The sequence below is a fragment of the Corylus avellana genome, chromosome 11 (genome assembly GCF_965113065.1).
Source record: "Corylus avellana chromosome 11, dhCorAvel1.hap1.2, whole genome shotgun sequence".
In the NCBI taxonomy this organism is placed as follows: Eukaryota; Viridiplantae; Streptophyta; class Magnoliopsida; order Fagales; family Betulaceae; genus Corylus; species Corylus avellana.
The window spans coordinates 4,396,916-4,419,536 of NC_142500.1; the positions used below are offsets into that span (position 1 = coordinate 4,396,916).

The following is a 22,621-nucleotide window of genomic DNA, read 5'->3' on the forward strand; positions in this document are numbered from 1 at the left end:
ACCTGACCAGCTGAATGGATATTTCATATGGAGAAGAGAATAATGTGATTTCTTTTACAATAATGCATGAAGAATCAAGCAAAAGAGGCCATGGAATGAGTGGAATTTTTAGTAATTATATGAAAATGTAGTGCATGCACTTGGTTGTTTCAACCTTTGTAAGCCCCCTTCACAAGAATATAGCAGAAGGAAGAGGAGGTTTTTAGATTTTCATCTAAACCCCTATCATAACTTTTTTTTTTTTTTTTTTTAACTTTTTGGAACCCCACCTCAGGAAACCATCACCAGAGATTGGAAAAAGGGCCCCCCACAGCCTACAGGGTGCGCTATATAAAGCCTCATAACCTTAACACCAAAATCACCTCCTGCATTCATCATTCCTTTTACTCCTAGTACAAACCACTGCCTGCAGCCTGCTATACTCTGCCAACTGATTCTCTGTAAAGCTTGCATTTTTCTTAAAAGGTGAGCTTCTTCATTCACCAGCTTATGCTTACTATTTAGTAGACTGTTATACGACTGTATCATACAACTTAAATGAGGTGGCAGTATAAATTTATATATCAGTCTATTAAATAGCATTTCTCTGAAGGGTAATTGTTGTAGACGACCTTTTGAGTTCTTAAAAAATGTGCCAAAGTTATCAAGAGGGACCATGTTAGGAGTTAAGGTGCACTTTTAGAAGTTGTCTGGTATACAAAACATTTTTTACAAACACCTTGTGCATCTCTCTTATCTCTTATATCATTGCTTATGACATATTCATATATCATAGGATCTTGTGTTTCAGATGAAGGAGAAAATATTTTGTGATATATATTGCTTCTGATATATCCCTTGTTTGGAATGTTGACAATAGGGGTAGAAGAATGAGCTGGTCAGGAGGAGATTGGATGTGTGGCGCCTGCCAGCACTTGAATTTCAAAAAGAGGGATGCTTGCCAGCATTGTGGATACCCAAAGTATGGTGGCCCTGACCCATCAACATATGTGTTGACAAGACCAGGGGACTGGCACTGCACTGCAATGAATTGTGGTGCTCACAACTATGCCAGCCGATCAAGCTGCTATCGATGTGGTGCATATAAAAATGATTATTCTGCCATGACAGCCTCTGCAGATTATGGATCAGATGCCAGTGTCCCACCTGGATGGAAATCTGGTGACTGGCTTTGCAATAGGCGAGTTCAATAATATTCATTCACATTTGCTACTTTCTTTCTTTTCAACAGATTATAGTAATTATTTTGTTCTCTCTCTCTCTCTCTCATGCATGAAGAAATATTGCATTTGCACTTGCATTATCACTTGTTTTGGTCTTGGCTAATATGGGTGCACTTTGATCAATGGGACAGAATGGGGTGTGGAGTGCACAATTATGCGAGCAGGGAGGAATGTTTCAAATGCAAGAAACCAAGGGATTATGGTAATTGAGAAATGTTTCAGTCATTTCTTTTTTCTTTCTATCAAATGCTACTTGATTTTAGTTTATGTAATTAATACAGATTATCCTTCTATTTTCAGGTGGTGCAGTTTAACCAACAAGAATTTTAGATGGTTCTTGTGTGACATCACTGATTTCTCTTCGCATCTGATCCCTTACCAGACACCACCTTTTTCTTTTTTCCTTTTCCTTCTCAAGATAATTAAGCCTTAGAGTAAGCATATATATTGAAGGCTCTTTATTGTATGCTGCAATCCTGCAGGGTGTCCTTACATGAAGCTTAAAGAAATTTCTTCTCCTTGATTAATGGAGATACTATGTTTTCAATGCCTCTCTCTCTCTCTCTCTCTCTCATTTATGTGGGGAACGTTAAAAATTCAAGACTACAACATGTGGGGTGGTCCAAAGAAGGAATGTGTGGCAATGGCTGCTATGACCAGCCAGAGAAATTCAAGTCCTGATCATGGACCATTAGAGCTTTAGATTCAACCAATGCAAAAATGGATAAAAAGATATTAGCCGAATAAAAAGATCCAATGAGTTGTTCACTCAGAAAGACAAGCTTTCTTTTGGAGCAATAATTTATGATCCCTTTAAAGCATCAAAATCCCCAAGAAATAAATACTTATGCAGATAAGAACCTGATGCCCTGCTTTACAAAGTATAGACGACACAACAAAATCCATCTTCAAAGCAAGTCAAATCCAACCTCCCCTGCTTCTGCCCTTCATTTTAATGATCACAGCTGAAATAGACACTGAAAAATTCACTTCCCTTTACTCGATTCATAGCTTCCAACATGAGTTGTAGCGCAGATTGATACCAACTAATCTCATATTACAGATTCCCCTTATTGACTTAATATATAATTTAAGTATTCGTATAATTTTGGTCAAAATGCAACTCTCTATATACTCCATTATTTAGCTTTTTGGAGATTCTAGTCTTCCTCTAAGCAACCTTTTATGTTTGCATGCTTTGTGGGATGTTAAGCAAGGCAAGGGCCCAATTTTAAAGGCACTAGCTCCCCGGCAGAGACAGCTTGGGAGAAAAAGGAAAAAAAAAAAAAAAATTGCAGGACCATTTGCTACTTTCGAAGGCCTTGCTTATTAAGTGTTTCTTTTTTTTCCTTTTTGGGTATCTTTGTCAAGGAAAACGTGTCCAATTAAGGAACATATATATTGTTATAGTTAACGTTAGTCCAAGATTCGAGTGCTGTGTCTCTGTCTAGGTTCCTATACTCATATGCATACGAAATGCAGAAACTAATAACAATAAATAAATTAGTATTATATACTTGCATGAAGATGCACTTGACATAGGCATGTGAGGGTATTACCAAATCTATTAATATAGTTTTTGAAGGCATGAATCTCACTAAAAGCTTCATTATAATTTATACCCAATACGCTGATTGGATGAATGAAGTAAACTTAGAAGTTCATGTATCTGGTTCCATTAAAAAATTGTATGGAATTTTGTTGAAGGAGACACAATTAATAGTATAAAGAAAGGCTAACCTAGGAGGCAAAAGAATACTGCAATTTATTTGTATTGGGTGCAAAGCCAGATCCAACGCTTTACAAAAGCACAGTTACAACTTATAATATCTCTCTATCACTCGCCCTGACATTGCATTTGCGGTGAATAAGGTCTATTAATTTATGCACCGATCTATTGGCATTCATTGGACCGTTGTCAATGAGATATCTAAAAAATACAATATCTCACCGCCTCGATCTTCATCAAAATGAGTTGTCTCCAATTCCCAAGGGGTAGCTCAATTGGCTGAGGACCATAACTTATGAAGCGAAGGTCACTACTTCGAATCCCCTTCCTCACTTTTCCTTCCCTTGTGCAAACATGTTAAGAAAAAAAAAAAGAGTCATCTCCAAATCATAGCCTATTCTAATGCCGATTGGCTAGATGTCCAAATGATCATCGCTCTACAAGTGAACACTGTATTTTTCTCGGTCCTAATCTCATATCACAAAGCTCCCGTGAAAATTCTATAGTGCCTAGATCAAGCTCAAAGGCGGAATAAAGAGCAGTGGCAAATACCACTGAGAAATTAACGTGGCTTCAATCTCTATTTCAAGAACTTGGAGTTTCAATTAAATCTCCTCTTATTTTGTGTTGTGATAATATCGGAGCTACCTGCTTCATTACAAATCCAGTATTTCATGCTCGTACAAAGCCATAGAAATCGATTATCACTTTGTGCAAAACAAAGCTGCTTATGAATCTCTTATAGTCCAGTTTCTCCCAAGTAAGAATCAAATTGCAGACATTCTTACTAAGCCCTTCACAAGAGTTACTTTTTTTTTTTTTTTTAACGGATATTTGAGGATTTCATTGATTAAAGATTTCAAGCATAAAGCTCTTATAGAGCAGAGCAAAAAGCTCTTACAGTAGAAAACATAAAGCTCTGCAAAATCATAGCCACATGCTATGAGATTACAAAGTCATAAATACAAACAAAAATTCTTACAATCAAGTGCTATCTATGACTTTAATCTCCCGTTAATCTACGTACAAATATAGTTAAAGAACAGATCTACTCCGAGCATACTAGATCTAAAACATGAGTAGTCAAATTTCTTAATAAAATTTATTTAAACTGGCCATGAGAGATAACTCCTCACACCGAAATATCCAACCCGTGAGAAATAACCCATCATACCTAATTATTCATACTCCCTCATGAGGGCAGATCTAGAGAGAATAAACTTTTTATTCAAAAAAAAAAAAAAAACTCAAATAAACAATCAGCAAACAGCAGCAGCGATCGGAGAGGAGATAAACGGCACAACACGGTGAAAGGTAGATGAATGCATAGCGAAGAGGCCGAAATTGCTGATCTAGTCGGAGAACACCTACAAACATAAAGAAAAAAAAACCAAAAGGGGATATGAGCGGGGAGTAGAAGAGGAAAGGGAGAGGAGAAGTATTAATTCTAAACCTCGACAAGAGTTAATAGACTCAGCTCAAACCTCAACATTGGTGACCTAGCTACCATTAGGTTTGCGATGGCGTATCAAACATAAATCTCACATAACAATGAAACTCCTCAACAATCCAATGATTATCAAGTTGATCGAGATAAGAAGATGTAGTACTCTGAGAAACACAAGAAGATGCAGTACTCCTCAACAATCCAATGATTAAGGAATTCACGGGAGTCCACAAAATTCTCTCTAGCGTGTTTACATTCTATTGGGCCAATGACCTTTATATTTATCAAATATTAGCGAAACAGTTTAGCCTTAAAAATTGTGCATTTTCACCAAAAAAAAAAAAAAAAAAAAAACTTCCTTACCTGCGATTTAAAAAATCAAATTTTTACGTTTTCAAGTCACAATTTTTTTAAAAAATTTTTGCTTAATTTTTTCACCAATTATAAAATATATCACATCGTTTACTTAATGATTTGTAGTAAAATAAATAATATTAACAATACTCAAACCAAAAACTAGGCCTTATGAAGATATGTCTATTTATTTGTTAGGCGTATTAATATTTAAGAGTGATCCACATATCTTGGAAAAAGATTTCTATAGGCCCATGTAAAATTTAGATATGGGCCTGAGATCCTCAAAAGCCCATCTGGCTTGTGAGTGAGTCACCAAAGTTTCCCACCGGGTGACCTCGGATTAATAAGCAAAACTAACTCCGATTAATTAGGCATACCCGTAATCTGAGGGTTTTGGGATATGTTGGGGGGTTTTAGCCGTTTAGGGCTTTAGCTTTCCAACTGCTTCTGGCTGTGAAACTTTATAGAATTTTTCTTGTCAATTAGGTTTTGCCCTAAGGCGGCTAGGGTTTTGACTCCCACTATAACTCTGCTGCCTTCGCATGTGCTATAACTTCCGCTTCCACATTGGAGTTTCCCTAGGGTTCTCATCTTATGAGATATAAATGTTAAGGTTCTGAACTTTTGTCATTCCCTTTCCCATTTCTCAATTTTCTTCAGCAAAATTCGTTTTTAGCAACAATACCCATCTGGGTTTCTCAGTTTTCTTCGCCAAAACTCGTTTTCCTGATTTTCTTCAATATAAACTTGTTTTGGCCGAAAGATTAATCTGGTTTTTCTTTCCCAATCTCTGAAATTTGACTTTTCAATCTTGATTTCTTAATTTCGTTCAAAAGATTTCGAATTTAGCATTCTTGATTCGTGTCTGCATGTTCTTTGATCATTATCTGGTTCAGGCTTTCTGATTTTTCATTGCCATTCTACGTCAAATCTTTCCGGGGTTTTGTGTCTTTATTGATTCCGATATTCATTTTCCCCAAAGTATTCATCTTGATCTGTTTGATTGCAAAGAAAAGTCTCTGCTAGATTGGGTTTGATTTCAGGCCTTAAAAATTTGTTAATATGAGTTTTCCCGATCCTCGCCCTCCGTTTATGGCGCAGTCCCAGCGTTTTGCTGCAGGCAGTGATGCCATTGCCATTGGTGTCTGGCCTCAAGTCCCGATGAACGATGAACAAGTCGACCTGCATTCACAACCATTCAAGAGGCCCAGAATTTCTGAGGACAACCAATCAAATGTCTTACCCTGCGCACCAATGAGTTCTAGGATGAACCCGCCAAATCCTCCAGTCAATAGAGGCACAAGCAACATTTTCTACAAGACTAAGATGTGCACCACTTTTATGGCGGGTATGTGTAGCAAAGGTGCGGATTGCAAGTATGCTCATGGTATTGAAGATATGCGGCAACCTCCACCCAATTGGCAAGAACTTGCTGGTTTGCGTGGGGTGGAAGATAGGTCAACTGGAAATTGGGATGATGACCAGTCAATAATCCACAGGTTGAAGCTATGTAAGAAGTTTTATAATGGGGAGGAGTGCCCTTATGGGGACAGGTGTAATTTTCTTCATGAAGATCCGACAAAGTATAAGGATGATTCAGGGAGGTTTAGGGAGAGCTCGGCAATAAGCATTGGAACTACTGGATCATCTGTGGTGCATGGAAGTGGCTCTAATCTGTCTGATTGTAATAGGCATTTGAACAATGGTTCGGATGCTTCCCGAGTACATATGAAGCCGTATTTGAAGACAAAGATATGTAACAGTTGGGAGAGAGGACAATGTCACTATGGTGATAAATGTCACTTTGCTCACGGGCATGCAGGTATATGGTTATGCTTAGCTTATCATTTTAACTCTGTTATATGATCAGAAGCAATTATTCTACTTATCTTAGTAGGCCATGGAAATGGGCGATGAAGAAGGTAGTGGGTAGCATCGGCTTTTCATTTATAATCATGAATTGTGAGCTTTTTATTTAGGTTGTGAAGTTTTAGGAATCTCGCTATCTTTTAAAGTGCAGAGATTGTAAGTTCATTGGTGTCTCTGATGTGAAATGCAAATCCAACCTTTCTAAACACTTTATTTCTGCAGTTTTTAATTGGAGAAGGAGAACATGTGTTTTTCCAAGGGCCCAGATAATTAACTCTGCAAGAATTGTGAGAACCAAACTTCCAATGTAGACCTTATTTTAAGGTTTAGCACTGATTTTTTCTTGGTTGTGAAAGAGTTGACTATTGTCTGCAGGACTGGTTCAACTCTTGATTTGATTGTATTGTCCCCTAAGAAGCAGAGCAAACCTCCTCATTTCCATCTCTTGGAAGTAATAATTCATAAAATGAACCGCTCTTCCCTTTCGAACCAAAATTCCAAGTTTGTGAGTTCCACTGCCTGAATCCAGACAAGCAAGCAGTTTTGGAGTTGGTTTTCAAGCATAATTGCACTTCCCAAGTAGCTCTCTAGAAAAAATTCCACCACCCGAATCCAGTTGGTCAGAGTTGTTTATGGTTGACAGAAGGCTATTATTACTGATAGATTGTTTTCTATTGTCTGGTTTTATGTTTAATTATCTGTTGATTATCCTTGAACATTTCTCTCGAAGAAGGTAGATGACACTGGGACAGTTCTATTAAGATAATATCCATTGCTTTTATGGATTGAGTGTTGGGAGATCAGCTTTGCGTTTCTGGCTTATCATTTGTTCATGCAATTTGTGCACCAGCATTTTGTTGCAAAATTGGAATTATAAACATTATACTGAGTAATACTGTATATGTTGAAATTCTTGTTATCATTCTTATTGGCATTTGATCAAAATTTCTGTCATCCTTATTGTCGATAAATGGTACTTTCTGTTAAAACACAACGTTTTTATGGAAATCTACCAATTGAAATGTACAAGGTGCCTTTGTAATTAATTACTAATTAGCCGTCCCATGAAGGTCATTTAAATTATGAAACAAAATAGATGATTGTCATTTCATTATGCAGAGGAAATTCCTTTGTGTCAGTTAAGTTTGTATTTGATCTTATGACTTATAACTTGTATTTCCAATGTCCTAATTGAAGTGTCCATTAATATGCATAAAGTTTACCAGTGAAAAGGCTACTTCAAAGCCCTAACTAACTAATTGGATGGCAATATTGAATTAACTTTTTTAGGAATTGTTTCTCAATTTTTAGTTAAATGACCCGAGTAACCAGATGGTAGGCTAACAAACTCCGAGATATCCACTTTATAATGAATCTAACCTTTTTTGAAAAAGCTGTCGGCTCATGGAGCTACAGGGAATGATACCGACAGAGAAGGGTAAACTCCTGCCATATCACGTTGTTGAGAGAGTGCAGCTGAGTACACAAACATGCATGCAGTGCTCCATTTAAAGGGACTTTCTTTCTTTCAGTTTTCCCTTGACTGTGTTGGTTTCAGTATAGGTATATTTATAAGATGATTAATTAGGAAGTAGTTTCAAATATATATGGTTTGATTAAGTTGCTACATGTGCAGCAACAGCTTGTATTATATGAAAAATGCTAGAAAATTGTTTACTTCAGTGAATTACTTTTTGGCTAATGGTTTATTTTCTGATGTTTGGTTTTCCTTCAAATTAGAGTTACGAGCACCAGTTGCACATTTTGAAGGGGAAGCATCGAGTATGGGCTCCATTCCCATTTCTGCAAAACCTCAATCTGTTCCTGTTTATGATGCATCTCCACCTAAAACAGCAGGTCTGCCTACTTTAACTGAAGAAGGAAATGGTAATAAGTTTTTGCTGAAGTGGAAAGGATCCAAGAAGATCGATCGCATATATGCTGATTGGCTTGATGATATGCCGCCATTGCAACACCTGCCAAGCAAAGTAGAGAGCTGATTTCAAGTTCTGAACTTTTCAGTTGGATTAAAAAATTTTAAAGAGTCATGCTTCCAAGTTTCAAGAGTTTGGTCTTTTAGGATATATAGTGAGTCGTTTCAGAGAAAGCAAGAGAATTCTTTACTCTTTTAGGTATTTGATCATATGTGGTTGTGATCAGGTTATAATAGTTTTGCTTGTCCTTCCATTTCTTTTTTCTTTTTCCTTTTTAGCTTATTTTATCTCCTCTTCAATGATATATGAAATATAGTTTTGCAATTAGAAGTGGCTATTGTGATTAGAACATCAAATAAGTGTCTATGGTTCGAATGTAATTCCATTTGATTAAAGCAAGATCTTGGCTTGAAATTTCCCATTCTAAGTTGGCTTGCTTTGATATTGACAGCCTTATTAACATTTTGGAATCAGTTTCCTTCTGTTTTATTGGAAGTGATTCTACTTGCACCAACTTTGTGTACATTTTTGTCTCCTCTTAACATGGAGCCTTTTTTTAATATAAATTTGTATATTAAATATTAAAAATTATTCTTCTAATTTTTTGAGATTTAAAATTACTAATCAAATTTTTTTGTTCAAATTTTGTTAATATTCTCAATAAATAATATGACTAATCTATTTTATTAATCATTAAGATAAACAATTGTAAGTAGGATTTAATTAAGTTGTTCATTAAAATCTACACACAATTGGAACTCGTTACAACTTACAACAACAATAGTATAACATAAAATATCAAATAAATAAAGAATGATAGAACTAAGTAGCAAAAGAATAGAAGTAATGAGAAAAAATAAGGAAAAAAAAAAAAGAAGAAGAAAAGAAAACGGGTTGTGCTTTAGTTTCTAATTTTTTGAAGACTTTAAACATGTTATATCATTTTTTTTTCTTTTTTTTTTTGAGATAAATTTAATATAAAAAGCCTTTTTATAAATTAAGAGCCTTAAATGATGGGCTAGCCAGCACTTAATATAAAAAGTCATTGGTTTATTATGCACACATGGCATCCAATATGGCTTGATATATCAGGGATTATGTAGCTTTAAAAAAATAGAAAGAAAAAAAATTATATTTATTCCTTAAGTTTTCATTTAATTTGAATTTAATTTTTGGGTTTCTTAATTTCAATAATAAGGTCATTTAGTTTTGTCCAAATTTAAATTAGTCAATTTATCACTTTACATCATAGTTAACGGTTTTCTATCACTTGTGTCTCATTTGACATGCAAGGGTCCATCTCAACGTCAAAATTAATGATTTTTTTTTTTTTTTTGTTCTCTAATGTTACAAATCTATGAAAGTATAATGATATAGAATATGGATTTTGTTTATAGAGTTGGGGTTTTTTTTTTTTTTTTTTTATATGGTGTGGATGACTTGGCACTTAATAGTATGTCATTGGTATTAGGTGCTGATATCAACGCTGGCGTGCCAATTGAGACACACATGACATATGACAAGCCATTCATTTTTAAAAAAAGAAAAAGAAAAAGTGATAAATGAACATATTTTTGAACTCTGGACTTAACGACCATATTCTTAAAATTAGAAATTCAATAACTAAATTTAAATCCAATAAAAACTTAGGGGCTAATTATGATTTTTTTTTCTTAGAAATTATTCATCTCATTTTCTACTCATCTCCATATCTTAAATGGAATAATTCACCATTAAATTTGTGGGATCTACGTGTGAGTTTACAAATTTAATTGCAAATTTGAAAAGAAAAAAAAAAAGGTTGAAAAATGATGGGAGAGAGCTTAAGGTCCGTTTGGCAATTGCTTGTTACTATTTAGTAGTCTTTACTATAGTAAAAATTGATTGATGTGAGAGAAAAGTAAAAATATTTAGTATGAAAAAATAAATTTTTTTTGTTTGTTTAATAGTGATTTTTATATTTAAATAATAATAAAAAGTGATTGATGTAATGTAAAAAGTAAGAATTTTGAAACTTAATTTTGTTTGGTGAATAGTAATTGGTTGTTGGCAAACGGTGCCTAAGAAAGTTCTCTAACTTCTGTTTTTACGTGCCATTGATCTCAACCATGGCTTGAGTGTAGTGAGCTCAGAGGTCTCCATCTGACCGAGGACACATGTCATCACTGCAACGCTGCTAGTCATCACTGACCTCAGCTCCTTAATATCCTCGCTTTCTTCAAAATGCAACCACAACCCAATGGACCAACGGAGTCATGCTCTCCTTCCTTTCTTCCTCAACCACCTCTCCCCTCCTTTATCTCTCTAGAAAACTCTCTCTTCAAACGCTAACAAGAAACCTCTCACACACCACCATGGCGATAAACTTACACTACCATGCCTTCGCTGGCAATCCTCTGAGATCCAAGACCCCAAAGCCCGAAGACCCATTTTCACCAATCTCAGCCCTCGAAACCCTCAAGACCCAGCTCTTAGATACCTCCCACAGCCTCTCCTCCCCTGCTTCCAAGGTCCTGCCTTTCAGGAAAGGCAGGCCCTTGGCATCTTCCAGTGGCGGGCTCGGTGACTTGGCGCCAAATTGGCAGCTGGGTTGGATTGGTTTGGATGATTGCAAGGGTTACTTGGCCAATTCTGGGGTCCAGCTGAGTGCGGACTCGTTGGTTTACTTGGGTTCGAGGCCTGAGGACGATGTGGTCTATTGGGGAATTGATGTTTCAGGTGAGGGTGGTCTGGTGCCGGAGTTTGGGAGCAAGCAGCTCAGCTTTGTGGAGCTGAGGACGTTAATGGTGGCAACCGATTGGGCCGATGAGCAAGCTATGGGGGAATTGGCTATTGCCGGTCATGTAAGTGCTTATGGCTATTTGACGAGGATTGTGATTCTTTTGGATATAGGTGATAATATGCAGTTTTGCTCGTTTTGTTGAATGCTGACATGTAGGTGATAGTTGGAGAGTCCCACGTTGGTTGGGTATATACTTTGGTCAGATGCTCTTAACAATAATAATTTTTTATGTGCTTAATAGGTGAACCGATTCAAATTTTAATTTGGTGGCCTATAAAAAATTCTCATGTGCGTGAATTCTAGTTTCACTAGACGTATTTCTGGTATTGATTGACAACATCCTAAATATGATTGTTTTGGCTGCTTGCTTGTTTTTACAAGTTTTATTAATGTTAACCAAGCAAATATCTGTATGGGATTTGCTAAAAAACTTCTGTATGGGAATCAATCTCAAAGTAAGTGCAGATATTAATGTCGAGTATTTTGGGGAAAGAGATGTATACCAAGTGACCTCAGTTTGTTAAGAGTTCAAGGAACCCAACGGTATTTGACTAGCTGACTTGTAAAGCCGCTGTTTGTGCATGATAAATACAATTTTTCTTCATCTTTTGTTACTGCAAAGACATGATAAATACATGATAAACAGCCGCTGTTTGCTGTATTTTAATTATGTACAATTTTTTTTTTCTTATCTGTATTTCTATTTCATACATATTTTTTTAAAAAACCATTCAGAGATTTCGAATGGCTAGTTTCTGCTAGATTTCTATATATGATGTCTGACTGTAGTTTCAGTCTCTGCAAAAGAAGTTCTATAAATGATGACTTTAGAAATGAATGTATGCTTATTCATGCTTCTCATGACCATTTCATGACATATTCCTTTTGTATTTTGCTTGCACTTGCTTTTATTACCTGTTATCTTCCTGCATCATTGCATAGTTAAGGTTGCTGAGAGCTGCACGTATTTTCCCTGGTCTTGGGGTTTGATTAGGCCAGGGCATTGCTAGAATGGCATAGCATATCAAATTTCTGTGGACATTGTGGGGAGAAAACAGTCCCCATGGAAGCTGGGAGGCGGAAGCAATGCTCAAATGAGTTATGCAAAAAGAGGATTTACCCTCGTGTTGATCCGGTATGATTATGCTTAATATCTTCTGCTTCATGTGGTCATTAAAAATCCCTATAAAATGAATGCTTTAGGTGTCACATTGGTTTCTCTGGCTTATACTTATTACAGGTTGTCATCATGTTGGTCATTGATAGAGAGAATGACCGTGCACTCTTAAGCCAACAATCAAGATTTGTACCCCGAATGTGGAGTTGCTTAGCTGGTTTTATAGAGGTATGTGCTTTGTCAACTTCTAAGTGTTGCATGTTTATCTGTCGTCATTAAATTGACATGGTCTATCCCTCCAAGAAAAGAGAGATTGATTTATGAAGAAAAAGATCATTTCGCCTGAACTGGGATGCTTCTGACTTCACTATATGTCTTTGTGATCCAATTGTAGCCAAGAGCGTCTAGAATCTCAATGTAATAAATTCCATCATATGCAGTGATAGTTTGATAAACTATTGTAGTCTTTCTTTAATCTTGTTTCAATAAATTAGTAAAAATATCATTGATTTAAGGCTTTTGATTCTCTGCAGCCAGGAGAAAGCTTGGAAGAGGCAGTGAGAAGAGAAACATGGGAGGAGACTGGTGTTGAAGTTGGAGAAGTTATATATCATAGTTCTCAACCATGGCCTGGTATAAGTTATGCAAAATGCATTTTCCTCATGTGTTCCTAGTTGACACCATTTTTAACACTGTATGAATGCAGTACCTTAAACTTTATGGTTCTGTGTCTTGTCCATTAATTTTTATTTGTTAAATACATTACTTCCATTTTTAAGGCTTTTAAAAAAAATAATAATAAAAAAAAAATTTAACGAAAAAGTCGCAAACATAAAGAACACCTGGTCTTTTGGCCATCTTATGAAAATTTGAGCCTTTTAGTTTAGTAAGTCCTAAATTATAGAGTGATTTAGACTCTCAAATAGAGTCCAAAAAAAATTAATTTTATAATAAGTGATAATGATCCTTACTTTGTTGATAATTCGTCAGTTCAACAGAAACATGGTTTTGGTTAGCTTATAATATTTATATTTTCATTCATACCCCTGGGTGGGAGATCCCAAATTTGTGAAACTTAAGATCTTGTTTTAAATTCCACCCTCCTCTCTCCTTTTTTTATTTTTTATTTTTTGCCCCATTGGTTTTGTTAAAAAGATCTTAGTAACTTTCCTCATAAGAAGCCTTCTAACTCGTAATAAACTTTTGGAATCATTTGCATAAACCATCTTAAAGAATAGTCATCTTATTTTCTTGGTTTTTAATTATAAATTTTTTAATATTACCAACCGTGGTATAATGTTTTGTCCTCTGATCTTTGAGGCCCCATTGGGGGTCGAAATCTTATTCAGTTCAACGGAGCTTTCTTTGGGAAATGGTTATGGCACTATGTGCATGAGAGAGACTTTGGAGGGTGGTAGTGGGTTATATGGGGTGGGCCTTTTGGCATGATGTGTGGCGTAGGAATCAGCCCCTTACGGTAGCTTTCCATGTGCTATTTAGTATTGCAAGTTGTAAGGATGTTTCCGTGATAGATCATCTGGAGTTTTCTAGTGACTCTCATTAGGGGGATTGTTAATTTTATCAAAGTGGTGCATGACTAGGAGGTGGACCTTCTTATTTTGTTCTTCAATTTGTTGTTGTATTCCTTCAAATTAAGACGAGGAGGTGAAGCTAAGGCCTGCTGGGTCCCTTCCAAGAAGGTGTTGTTCGATCTTAGATCATTCTATAAAGTCTTATCTCCCCATGATAGTACTCATTTCCCTTGGAAGAGTATATGGTTGAATAAGGTTCTATTGAAAGTGGTGTTTTTTGCTTGGTTGGCTGCGTTACGGAAAAATCTCACTACGGATAATCTAAGGAAACAGCATATCATAATGTTAGATTTGTATAGTATGTGTAAGAAGATTAGGAAATCCGTTAATCACCAGTTTCTCTCCATTGTGAGGTTGCTAGTGCCTTACGGGATTCTATCTTCAATCTTCCTTAATACCTTGTACCACTGGATAGCTGCCAATTATTACTTTCAGATTTCAGGCTTTCTTGATTTTCTTGCTCTTTTGTCTTTTTATGAATATGTGTTTCTGTTGTATACATCATGTGTACTAGGGTTGCGCCCTTGTGCTTAATAATAAATTTTCAATTACTTATCAACTACCAAAATACAGGACTGTGAACATTCTTTGTATCCCATTCTTTGCATCCTCAGCTTCCCCCACTCAGTTGCAACCACGGATAAGTAGTGTTTCCATAAGCTTGTCCATTGTGAGGTTGCTAGTGCCTTACGGGATTCTATCATCAATCTTCCTTAATACCTTGTACAACTGGGTGGCTGCCATTATTACTTTCAGATTTCAGGCTTTCTCGATTTTCTTGCTCTTTTGTCTTTTTATGAATAGGTGTTTCTTTTGTATGCATCATGTGTACTTGGGTTGCACTCTTGTGCTTAATAATAAATTTTCAATTACTTATCAACTACCAAAATACAGGACTGTGAACATTCTTTGTATCCCATTCTTTGCATCCTCAGCTTTCCCCACTCAGTTGCCACCACGGATAAGTAGTGTTTCCATAAGCTTGTCCTGACAGCATGATTAGTTGAGAATACTTGGTGTTTGTTTATTCTGCACTATTTGTATTTTTTAGTTGATTTTTCAGCTCTGTGCTTTTCTGTATCAACTGATGAGATTGATGGTTACTATTTCCCTAATGATGCACATATAATCAGTTTATACAAATCTTCATGTAGTTTTTCGATTATTGTCTGTTGATTTATTGTTCTCTTGATTTTATTTTTTCCCAGTGGGGCCAAGTAGCATGCCATGCCAGCTGATGGTTGGCTTTCATGCATATGCAAAATCACTAGAGATAAACGTGGACAAGGAGGAGTTGGAAGGTACTTTCATCATTTACCAATGTTTAATTTACCCTTTTTCCTCTTGATTCTTTCTCCTTGTCTCTTCTCCATGATGAACGGCTCTTCTTGAAGCTATTGTCTACAATTTTTACTACAATCTCATTTACAAAATGATGTGGCAGTCCCTAATTGGTAAAATAATTAAGAGAAATTGATAAGCCAAATTTTTTTCTTAAAGGGAAAATTCACTTTACTCCCCCTAAAGTTTGAGGTGATTTTTAATTTGAATCTCAATGTTTAAAAATTTGCAATGTACCCCCTAATATTTCAAAAATTTGCAATTAACACTCTCCATTACTAATTTCCGTCTAAGTAGACGAAAATGACATCACGTGCGTCTCACGTGGGATTTTTATGTTGCGTCTTCCAATTTTGCACCCAATCTAGCTAGTGAAATGACCTAATTGCCCCTCATTAAAACCCAACGCCTATTTTGATTTTTTTCTCGTAAATTTTGAACAGTCTTCGGCTCACGCGACTCAACTTGACCCATTTCGTCCAATTGCTCCACCATGCGCTAAGATCCATTCGAAGTTTCGTGAAGTTGATGATTCGTGATATGGGATCTCGACGCCGCTGTCAAATCCATCGACCCCAACGCCACTTTCACGAACCCAAGCCACCGGTTCTTCGCCTTCAAATCCTTCGGGTGCGTAACCATGTTTGAGGGCTTCAATTTCCCTCAATTTGATCAGTCCCAATGACAACCTCTCAACAAACATCGCCACCACCTCTTCTTCGACAAGTTGAAGAAGCTCACAAACGTAAACCCTAAACAGTTTCTTTCCCAGAACCCAAACTCGTCGTTCGCAAAGTTCGCGAGCAAGTACCTCCACCTCGTACACGCGAAGATTGGATGCTTTCTCTTTGGCAACCTGAACCAGCGAAAGCTCGTGAACGCTGGCGGCATCCCCGACTCCACGTTCTTCGTTGCGTTTGCTGAGACTGTGAAGCGCGTGTGGCTTTTGCATTTCTTGGCATTTTCGGTTCAAAATTGACGAGAAAAACAACAAGACATGCGTTGGGTTTAATGAGGGGCACTATGGTAATTTCACTAGCTAGGTTAGGTGCAAAATTGGAAGACGCAGCGTAAAAATCCCACGTGAGACGCACGCGATGTCATTTCCGTCTACTTAGATGGCAATTAGTAACGAAGGGTGTTAATTGCAAATTTTTAAAACATTAATGGAGTATGTTGCAAATTTTTAAACATTGGAGTTCAAATTGAAAAACACCTCAAACTTCAGGGGGTAAAAAGTGAATTTTCCCCATTTCTTAATTATTTTATCAATTATAAACTATCACATAAGTTTTTAAATGATAAAAGTTGTAGTACCGCCCTTTTACTTTTCCTTGAAAAAGGAAAATTCCATTTCAAGTACATGTGAAGTATAATTGGTGCTTGACTTCATCAAATGAATCAGCTTAGCAAAAGGCAAGAAGCATCACATACACAAATAGAAAGTTGAATTGAGAATGAACCTACTTTAAGATGCAGGGATTTAGTTTATCCGGATGGGGGTTTGTTTAACATAGGAATGATCTGTACCATTTGTATAAACTATGCATTTAGCAGCAAAATCATGTCTTGTTGAAGTTTTTGGATATCAACCAGAATTAGTGTTTATTTTGACTGTATAATTTACACAAGTTCTTACACTTGTATAGTTTCATGGGCAGTGGCAAAAAGGAATAATGCGAAAAGTAACCATCGCAGGAATAATGCGATGGTTACTAATTTGAGCAGTGGCAAAAAGGGCAAGAGGGAGGTTAGGAATCTGGAGTGCTCGGTGAATTATGATGCTAGAAGTGTGAGCTCTAGCCGTGGCAATAGGAAGGGGAGGGGGCATGTAGTAGTTTTATGAAGCTAAGCATTCTATCTTGGAATGTGAGAGGGTTGAACAAGAGAGATAAACGTTTGAGGGTGAGTAATATGCTCAGAGATTGGAAGGTAGATATTGTATTTCTTCAAGAAACCAAGCTTTAGGGTATATCTCGCAATATTGTCTGCAGCTTATGGGGTGGAGTCATGTGGATTGGTGTTGTTTGGATTCTAGTGGGGCCTCGGGTGGTATTTTGATTATGTGGGATAATAGGGTGGTGGAGAAGGTTGATGCTTGTGTAAGGGCTTACAACCTGGTAGTGTCTTTCGGGAATGTTGTGGATCTCTCTGTTTGGGCTTTTGTAGGGGTGTATGACCCGAATCTAGATAGGGATAGAAGGCTCCTTTGGGAGGAGTTGGCTGGCGTTCTAAGTTGGTGGTGGTGTTCTAAGTTGGTGGAACATGCCATGCTGTATTGTGGCTGATTTTAATGTAACTCGGTTTCCTAGTGAAAGATCAGGTGGAGCTCGTCTAGATTCTGCTATGATGGAATTTTTTGATTTTATTTCTAAACAAGGGCTAATGGACCTTCCTCTTGTTGGGGGTTCTTTTACTTGGTCGATTTCTAATGATCCCCCCCTCTAAGGTCAAGGATTGATCGGTTTATTGTTTCTCCAGAGTCGGAAGCCTGGTTTCCAGGGGTTAGGCAGAAGAGGCTTTCACGCCTTTGCTTGGATCACTTCCCAATCATTCTTGAGCTGGGGGATGTGGTAAGGGGGAAGCTTTGTTCTTGCTTGTAAGCTCAAGGCCCTGAAGATGAATTTGAAGACATGGAATGAGGAGGTGTTTGGCAACATTGGTAGGAATAAGAGGATTCTTCTTTAAGATCTCTGGGTGTTTGATGTGTACGAAGAAAGTAGGGCCTTGGATGATGAGGAGCTAAGGAGGAAGGCGGAGGTGGTTCGAGAGTTAGAGAAGTGTACCCTTATGGAGGAGGTGAGTTGGAGGCAGAAATCTAGGGTGATGTGGTTGGTTGAAGGAAGGTGATAAGTGCACTAAATTCTTTCACTCTATTTCCTACTCTAATAGAAGATACAACTCTATAGATACCCTTATGATTGGAGACAATCCCTCTTCAAATCCGGCCAAGATTAGTGAGCACATTGTTGAGTTCTATCAAAAGCTCTTTTCTGAGCAATGTAGTTGGAGGCCTATGGTAGTAGGCATTTCCTTTGATTCCATTTCGGAGGTAGAGGCTCGTTGGTTGGAGAGAGACTTTGAAGAGGAAGAGGTAAGAAAGGTAGTGTTTAAGATGAATGGCAATAAGGCGCTGGGCCCGATGAGTTTTCTATGGCTTTCTTCCAAACTTGTTGGGAGGTTGTGAGGGAGGATATTATGAAGGTGTTTAGTGCATTTCATGCAGGAGGGGTGTTTGAAAAGAACCGCAATGCTTCTTTCATTTCGCTTATTCCGAAGATTCCTAGTGCTATCAATCTCAAAGACTTTCGACTGATTAGCCTTGTGGATGGTATCTACAAAATCTTAGCCAAGGTTTTAGCAAATAGATTGAAGGTAGTTTGGGATAAGACTATCTCCAAGTCGCAAAGTGCTTTTATCAAGGGTAGGCAAATTCTAGATCCTATCTTGATTTCTAATGAATGCCTGGATAGTAGGTTGAGATCTAAGGAGTCAGGGGTTATTTGCAAAATGGATCTAGAAAAAAGCGTATGATCATGTGAACTGGGATTTTTTGTTGTATTTGCGAAGGAGGAGTGGATTTGGGGGGATTTGGTGCTCACGGATAGAACATTGCATTTCATCGGTGTGGTTCTCGATTCTGGTCAATGGTCCTCCTAATGGTTTTTTTAGCAGTTCTAGGGGATTAAGACAAGGGGATCCCCTGTCTCCTTTGTTGTTTGTTTTTGTGATGGAAGCTTTGAGCAAGATGATTTTTGCGGCGGTTCATGGGGGGTTGTTAGAAGGTTTCAAGGTCAGTAATACTACTTTCTCACATCTTCCGTTTGCTGATGATACCTTAATTTTTTGCAATAGTGTGCCTGCCCAGTTACGCTATTTGCAGACTTTGTTTTTGCTGTTTGAAGCTGCCTCCGGTTTGGAGGTTAACTTGGCTAAGTCGGTGTTAATCCTAGTGGGGAATGTGGAGCAAGTGGGATTGTTAGCCGGTATTCTAGGGTGTGGGGTTGCCACTTTGCCTGTAAAGTACCTTGGTCTTTCATTGGGGGCCTCTTATAAGGCTTATAAGCATATTTGGGATGGAGTTATCGAGAAGCTAGAACATCGGTTGGCCAATTAAAAAAGGTTGTATTTGTCAAAGGGTGGTAGGGTCACGCTTATCAAGAGCATTCTCGCTAACTTGCCTACTTATTATTTGTCTCTTTTCCCTATTCCGGTGAGTATTGCTAAGCGCGTTGAGAAGTTACAGTGCAATTTCTTATGGGGTGGGTTAGGTGAAGTGCTCAAGTACCACTTGGTGAAGTGGTCGAAGGTGTGCACTCCGATTAAGGAGGGAGGGCTGGGTATTAGAAACTTAATGGTGTTCAATCGCGCTCTTCTAGGGAAATGGTTGTGGCGTTATGGATCAAAGGGAGATATTTGGTGGAGAGGGTTGTGGTAGATTCGAAGTTTGGAAGTTTATGGGGAGGGTGGTGTTCTCTTGAGCCTGGAGGAGCTTTTGGTGTGGGGTTATGGTAGAATATTAGGAATGGGTGGGATACTTTTAAAGGTTTTACGAGATTTGAGGTGGGGGATGGGACTAGGGTTAGCTTTTGGCATGATTTGTGGTATGGAGATACGGCTTTCAAGATAGCTTTTCCAGGTTTATTTAGTATTGCTTGTGCGAAGGCTGCCTCAATTGCGGTTAATTTGGAGGTGCTAGGTGGTTCCAATCAGTAGAATGCAAGCTTTTCTAGAGAGGCTCGTGATTGGGAGGTGGATGTATTTGCCTCTTTCTTCCATGTGTTGCAGTAAGCCAGAGTGAGACGATGGTGTGAAGATAGATTATGGTGGATCTCCTCAAAAAGAGGCATTTTCAAGGTCAAGCTCCTCTTTTTATCCTTGGCATGTTCTGAAGGGAGGAGATTCACTTGGAAGAGTGTGTGGCGAATGCAGGCTCCTCCGAGGGCGATCTTCTTTGTGTGGTCTGTAGCTTTGGGCAAAATTTTGACCCTAGATAACCTCAAGAAACGACATGTGATTGTGATAAACAGATGTTGTATATGCAAAAGAAGTGAGGAGACGGTGGATCTTCTTCTTCATTGTGAGGTAGCCTATGCTTTGTGGAGTGCCTTTTTTGGTCGTTTTGGGTTGTCTTGGGTGATGCCGAGACGGGTTTTCAATTTGCTCACCTGTTGGTGGCCTTCGGGGAGGAGGGAGAGTGTTGCGGTCTAAAAGATGGTGCTTGCTTGCATTTTTTTTGTGTTTATGGAGAGAGAGAAATAATAGGTGCTTTGAAGACTTAGAGAGGTCCTTGGAGGACATATTATCCTCTTGTTTTTATACTTTGTACCTTTAGACTGTTGCGTATGTTTTCTCGGTGTCGATTAGTTATGATAATTTCCTTGTACGTTTTTTCCTTTCTAGTTAAGTGATCCTATTGTATACTTCCAGTGTACTTTGGAGCGCCTTACGCTTTTAATAAGACTGATTATTACTTGTATAGTGTCATGGGTTCACAAGATGAGAATTTTTTTATCTGGCAAATTTTGTTTTACATAATGTTTCTATTTTTCTTTGCGTAGATGCTCAGTGGCACAGTAGAGAAGATGTGAAAAAAGCTTTGACATTTGCCGAATACAAAAAAGCTCAAACAACAGCTGCAGTCAAGGTAGAACAGATGTGCAAGGGGGTTGAGAAAGGACAGAACTTGTCTGCAGATTTCAACGTGGAAAGTGGTGAACTTGCTCCCATGTTCATCCCTGGGCCATTTGCTATTGCCCATCACCTCATCTCTTCCTGGGTCTACCAAGATACAATCAATGGTGTTGAAGCTCTTTTAAAACAACCTAGTGGTTCTATGTCAAGTTTGTAGAAGCGGCTCAAATTCGTTCTTAAGATAGCATGATTTCATGGAAATTATTTTCTTTTGATCATCAATATATATTATATATTGTTTCCCAGGATTGTAAAGGGTAGTTGGTATCCAAATGCCTTGGAAATTCATTATGATTTCAACTTGTCATTGTTGTAAAAGATCCTACAGCCTCTGCAATGAGTCCGAGCTGTTCTCTTTCTTTCAATTATTTATTTTAGGAAAAAATTTACTTCACCCCCCGTAAGTTTCAAGAGTTTTTCAATTTGAACCTCAAAGTTTAAAAATTGGCAATGTATCCTCCTAATGTTTCAAAAATTTTCAATTTAAACCTTCCGTTACTAATTTTCGTCAAATTGGACTAAAATCTCTAAAATTACATAATTATCCTTAGGCTTTTTTTTAAAAAAAAATTTTGTCTAATTTAACAGAAATTAGTAACAGAAGGTTTAAATTGAAAATTTTTGAAATATTAGGGGGGTACATTGTCAATTTTTAAACTTTGGAGTTCAAATTGAAAAACTCCTGAAACTTCAAGGGGTAAAGTGGATTTTCCCCTTTATTTTATTTTGTTTTATTTTAAATTTACACTCATGAGTATGTCATTTTGACCATTTGATTACATATGGAGGCAATGGGCAAATTTCAAGCAACACTCCAAAGTTAACCCTGGCCACTTGTATTAAAATACATGTTTCTTAGATAATCAAAATGAAATTGATTATTTAAAGGAAAAAGAAAAAAAAAAACTTTAATGTAAAATGGTTTAATCATGGATTAAACTCAATCAATATCTCTTTTATATAATTTCATCAAAAAGAAGAAAAAAAAAATCATATTCATTTTGAACTTTTCCACATTTAACGAAGAATCAAATAAAGAGGAAATTTTTTAAGTTGTTTAATGGCAAAGCCTGTTGCTTCCTCAAGTCTTTAAATAATTTCTTCACTTTTTGCTTTTTGTCCATTAGAAATATTTATTTATTTATTTTATTATTAGTATTTTTATTTCATATCACTAAGCAAGATCTATGCCTACGCGTTACCTATTGGCTATTGATGGAGTCATATCAGAAAGCACATTGAATTTATATCCATAAGATATCCGTAGACAAGAATCACAAGATGGGAAAGATGTGGGGTATAAATGACCCACTTTGAGCACCAAATTAACATTTTCTTTGGAAAATTTGTCTCATTTTCTCTTATTTAACTTGATATTGGCTGTAGAAAGAAGGTTTAGCCGCCACACACATGCATAAAGAAGACCTTTGCCACTCTTTGTCGGGACAGTACCTTTCTCTAGAAAAACTTATCAGGTTTTCTCTTTCTTGATAAGAACCTAACTCTAGTTTTCTTCTTATCTTTTCTTTTCTTTTT

General features: G+C 37.2%; 3 protein-coding genes across 3 annotated transcripts; all 3 read left to right on the forward strand.

The window, feature by feature from the left end:
- The first annotated feature begins 869 nt into the window (after positions 1-869).
- On the forward strand, positions 870-1,768 carry LOC132166805 (Ran BP2/NZF zinc finger-like superfamily protein). Its single transcript, XM_059577690.2, has 3 exons — positions 870-1,180; positions 1,355-1,425; positions 1,524-1,768. Exons 1-3 carry the CDS (start codon positions 870-872, stop codon positions 1,535-1,537), a joined length of 396 nt encoding a protein of 131 aa, XP_059433673.1. The 3' UTR covers positions 1,538-1,768.
- A 3,417-nt stretch (positions 1,769-5,185) lies between these two features.
- On the forward strand, positions 5,186-9,001 carry LOC132166723 (Zinc finger (CCCH-type) family protein). Its single transcript, XM_059577594.2, has 2 exons — positions 5,186-6,578; positions 8,366-9,001. Exons 1-2 carry the CDS (start codon positions 5,819-5,821, stop codon positions 8,623-8,625), a joined length of 1,020 nt encoding a protein of 339 aa, XP_059433577.2. The 5' UTR covers positions 5,186-5,818; the 3' UTR covers positions 8,626-9,001.
- Positions 9,002-10,758: 1,757 nt separating this feature from the next.
- On the forward strand, positions 10,759-21,479 carry NUDX19 (nudix hydrolase homolog 19). The gene is made up of 6 exons (XM_059576094.2): positions 10,759-11,402; positions 12,336-12,476; positions 12,582-12,686; positions 12,992-13,091; positions 15,259-15,351; positions 20,953-21,479. Exons 1-6 carry the CDS (start codon positions 10,815-10,817, stop codon positions 21,240-21,242), a joined length of 1,317 nt encoding a protein of 438 aa, XP_059432077.1. The 5' UTR covers positions 10,759-10,814; the 3' UTR covers positions 21,243-21,479.
- Positions 21,480-22,621: the final 1,142 nt, after the last annotated feature.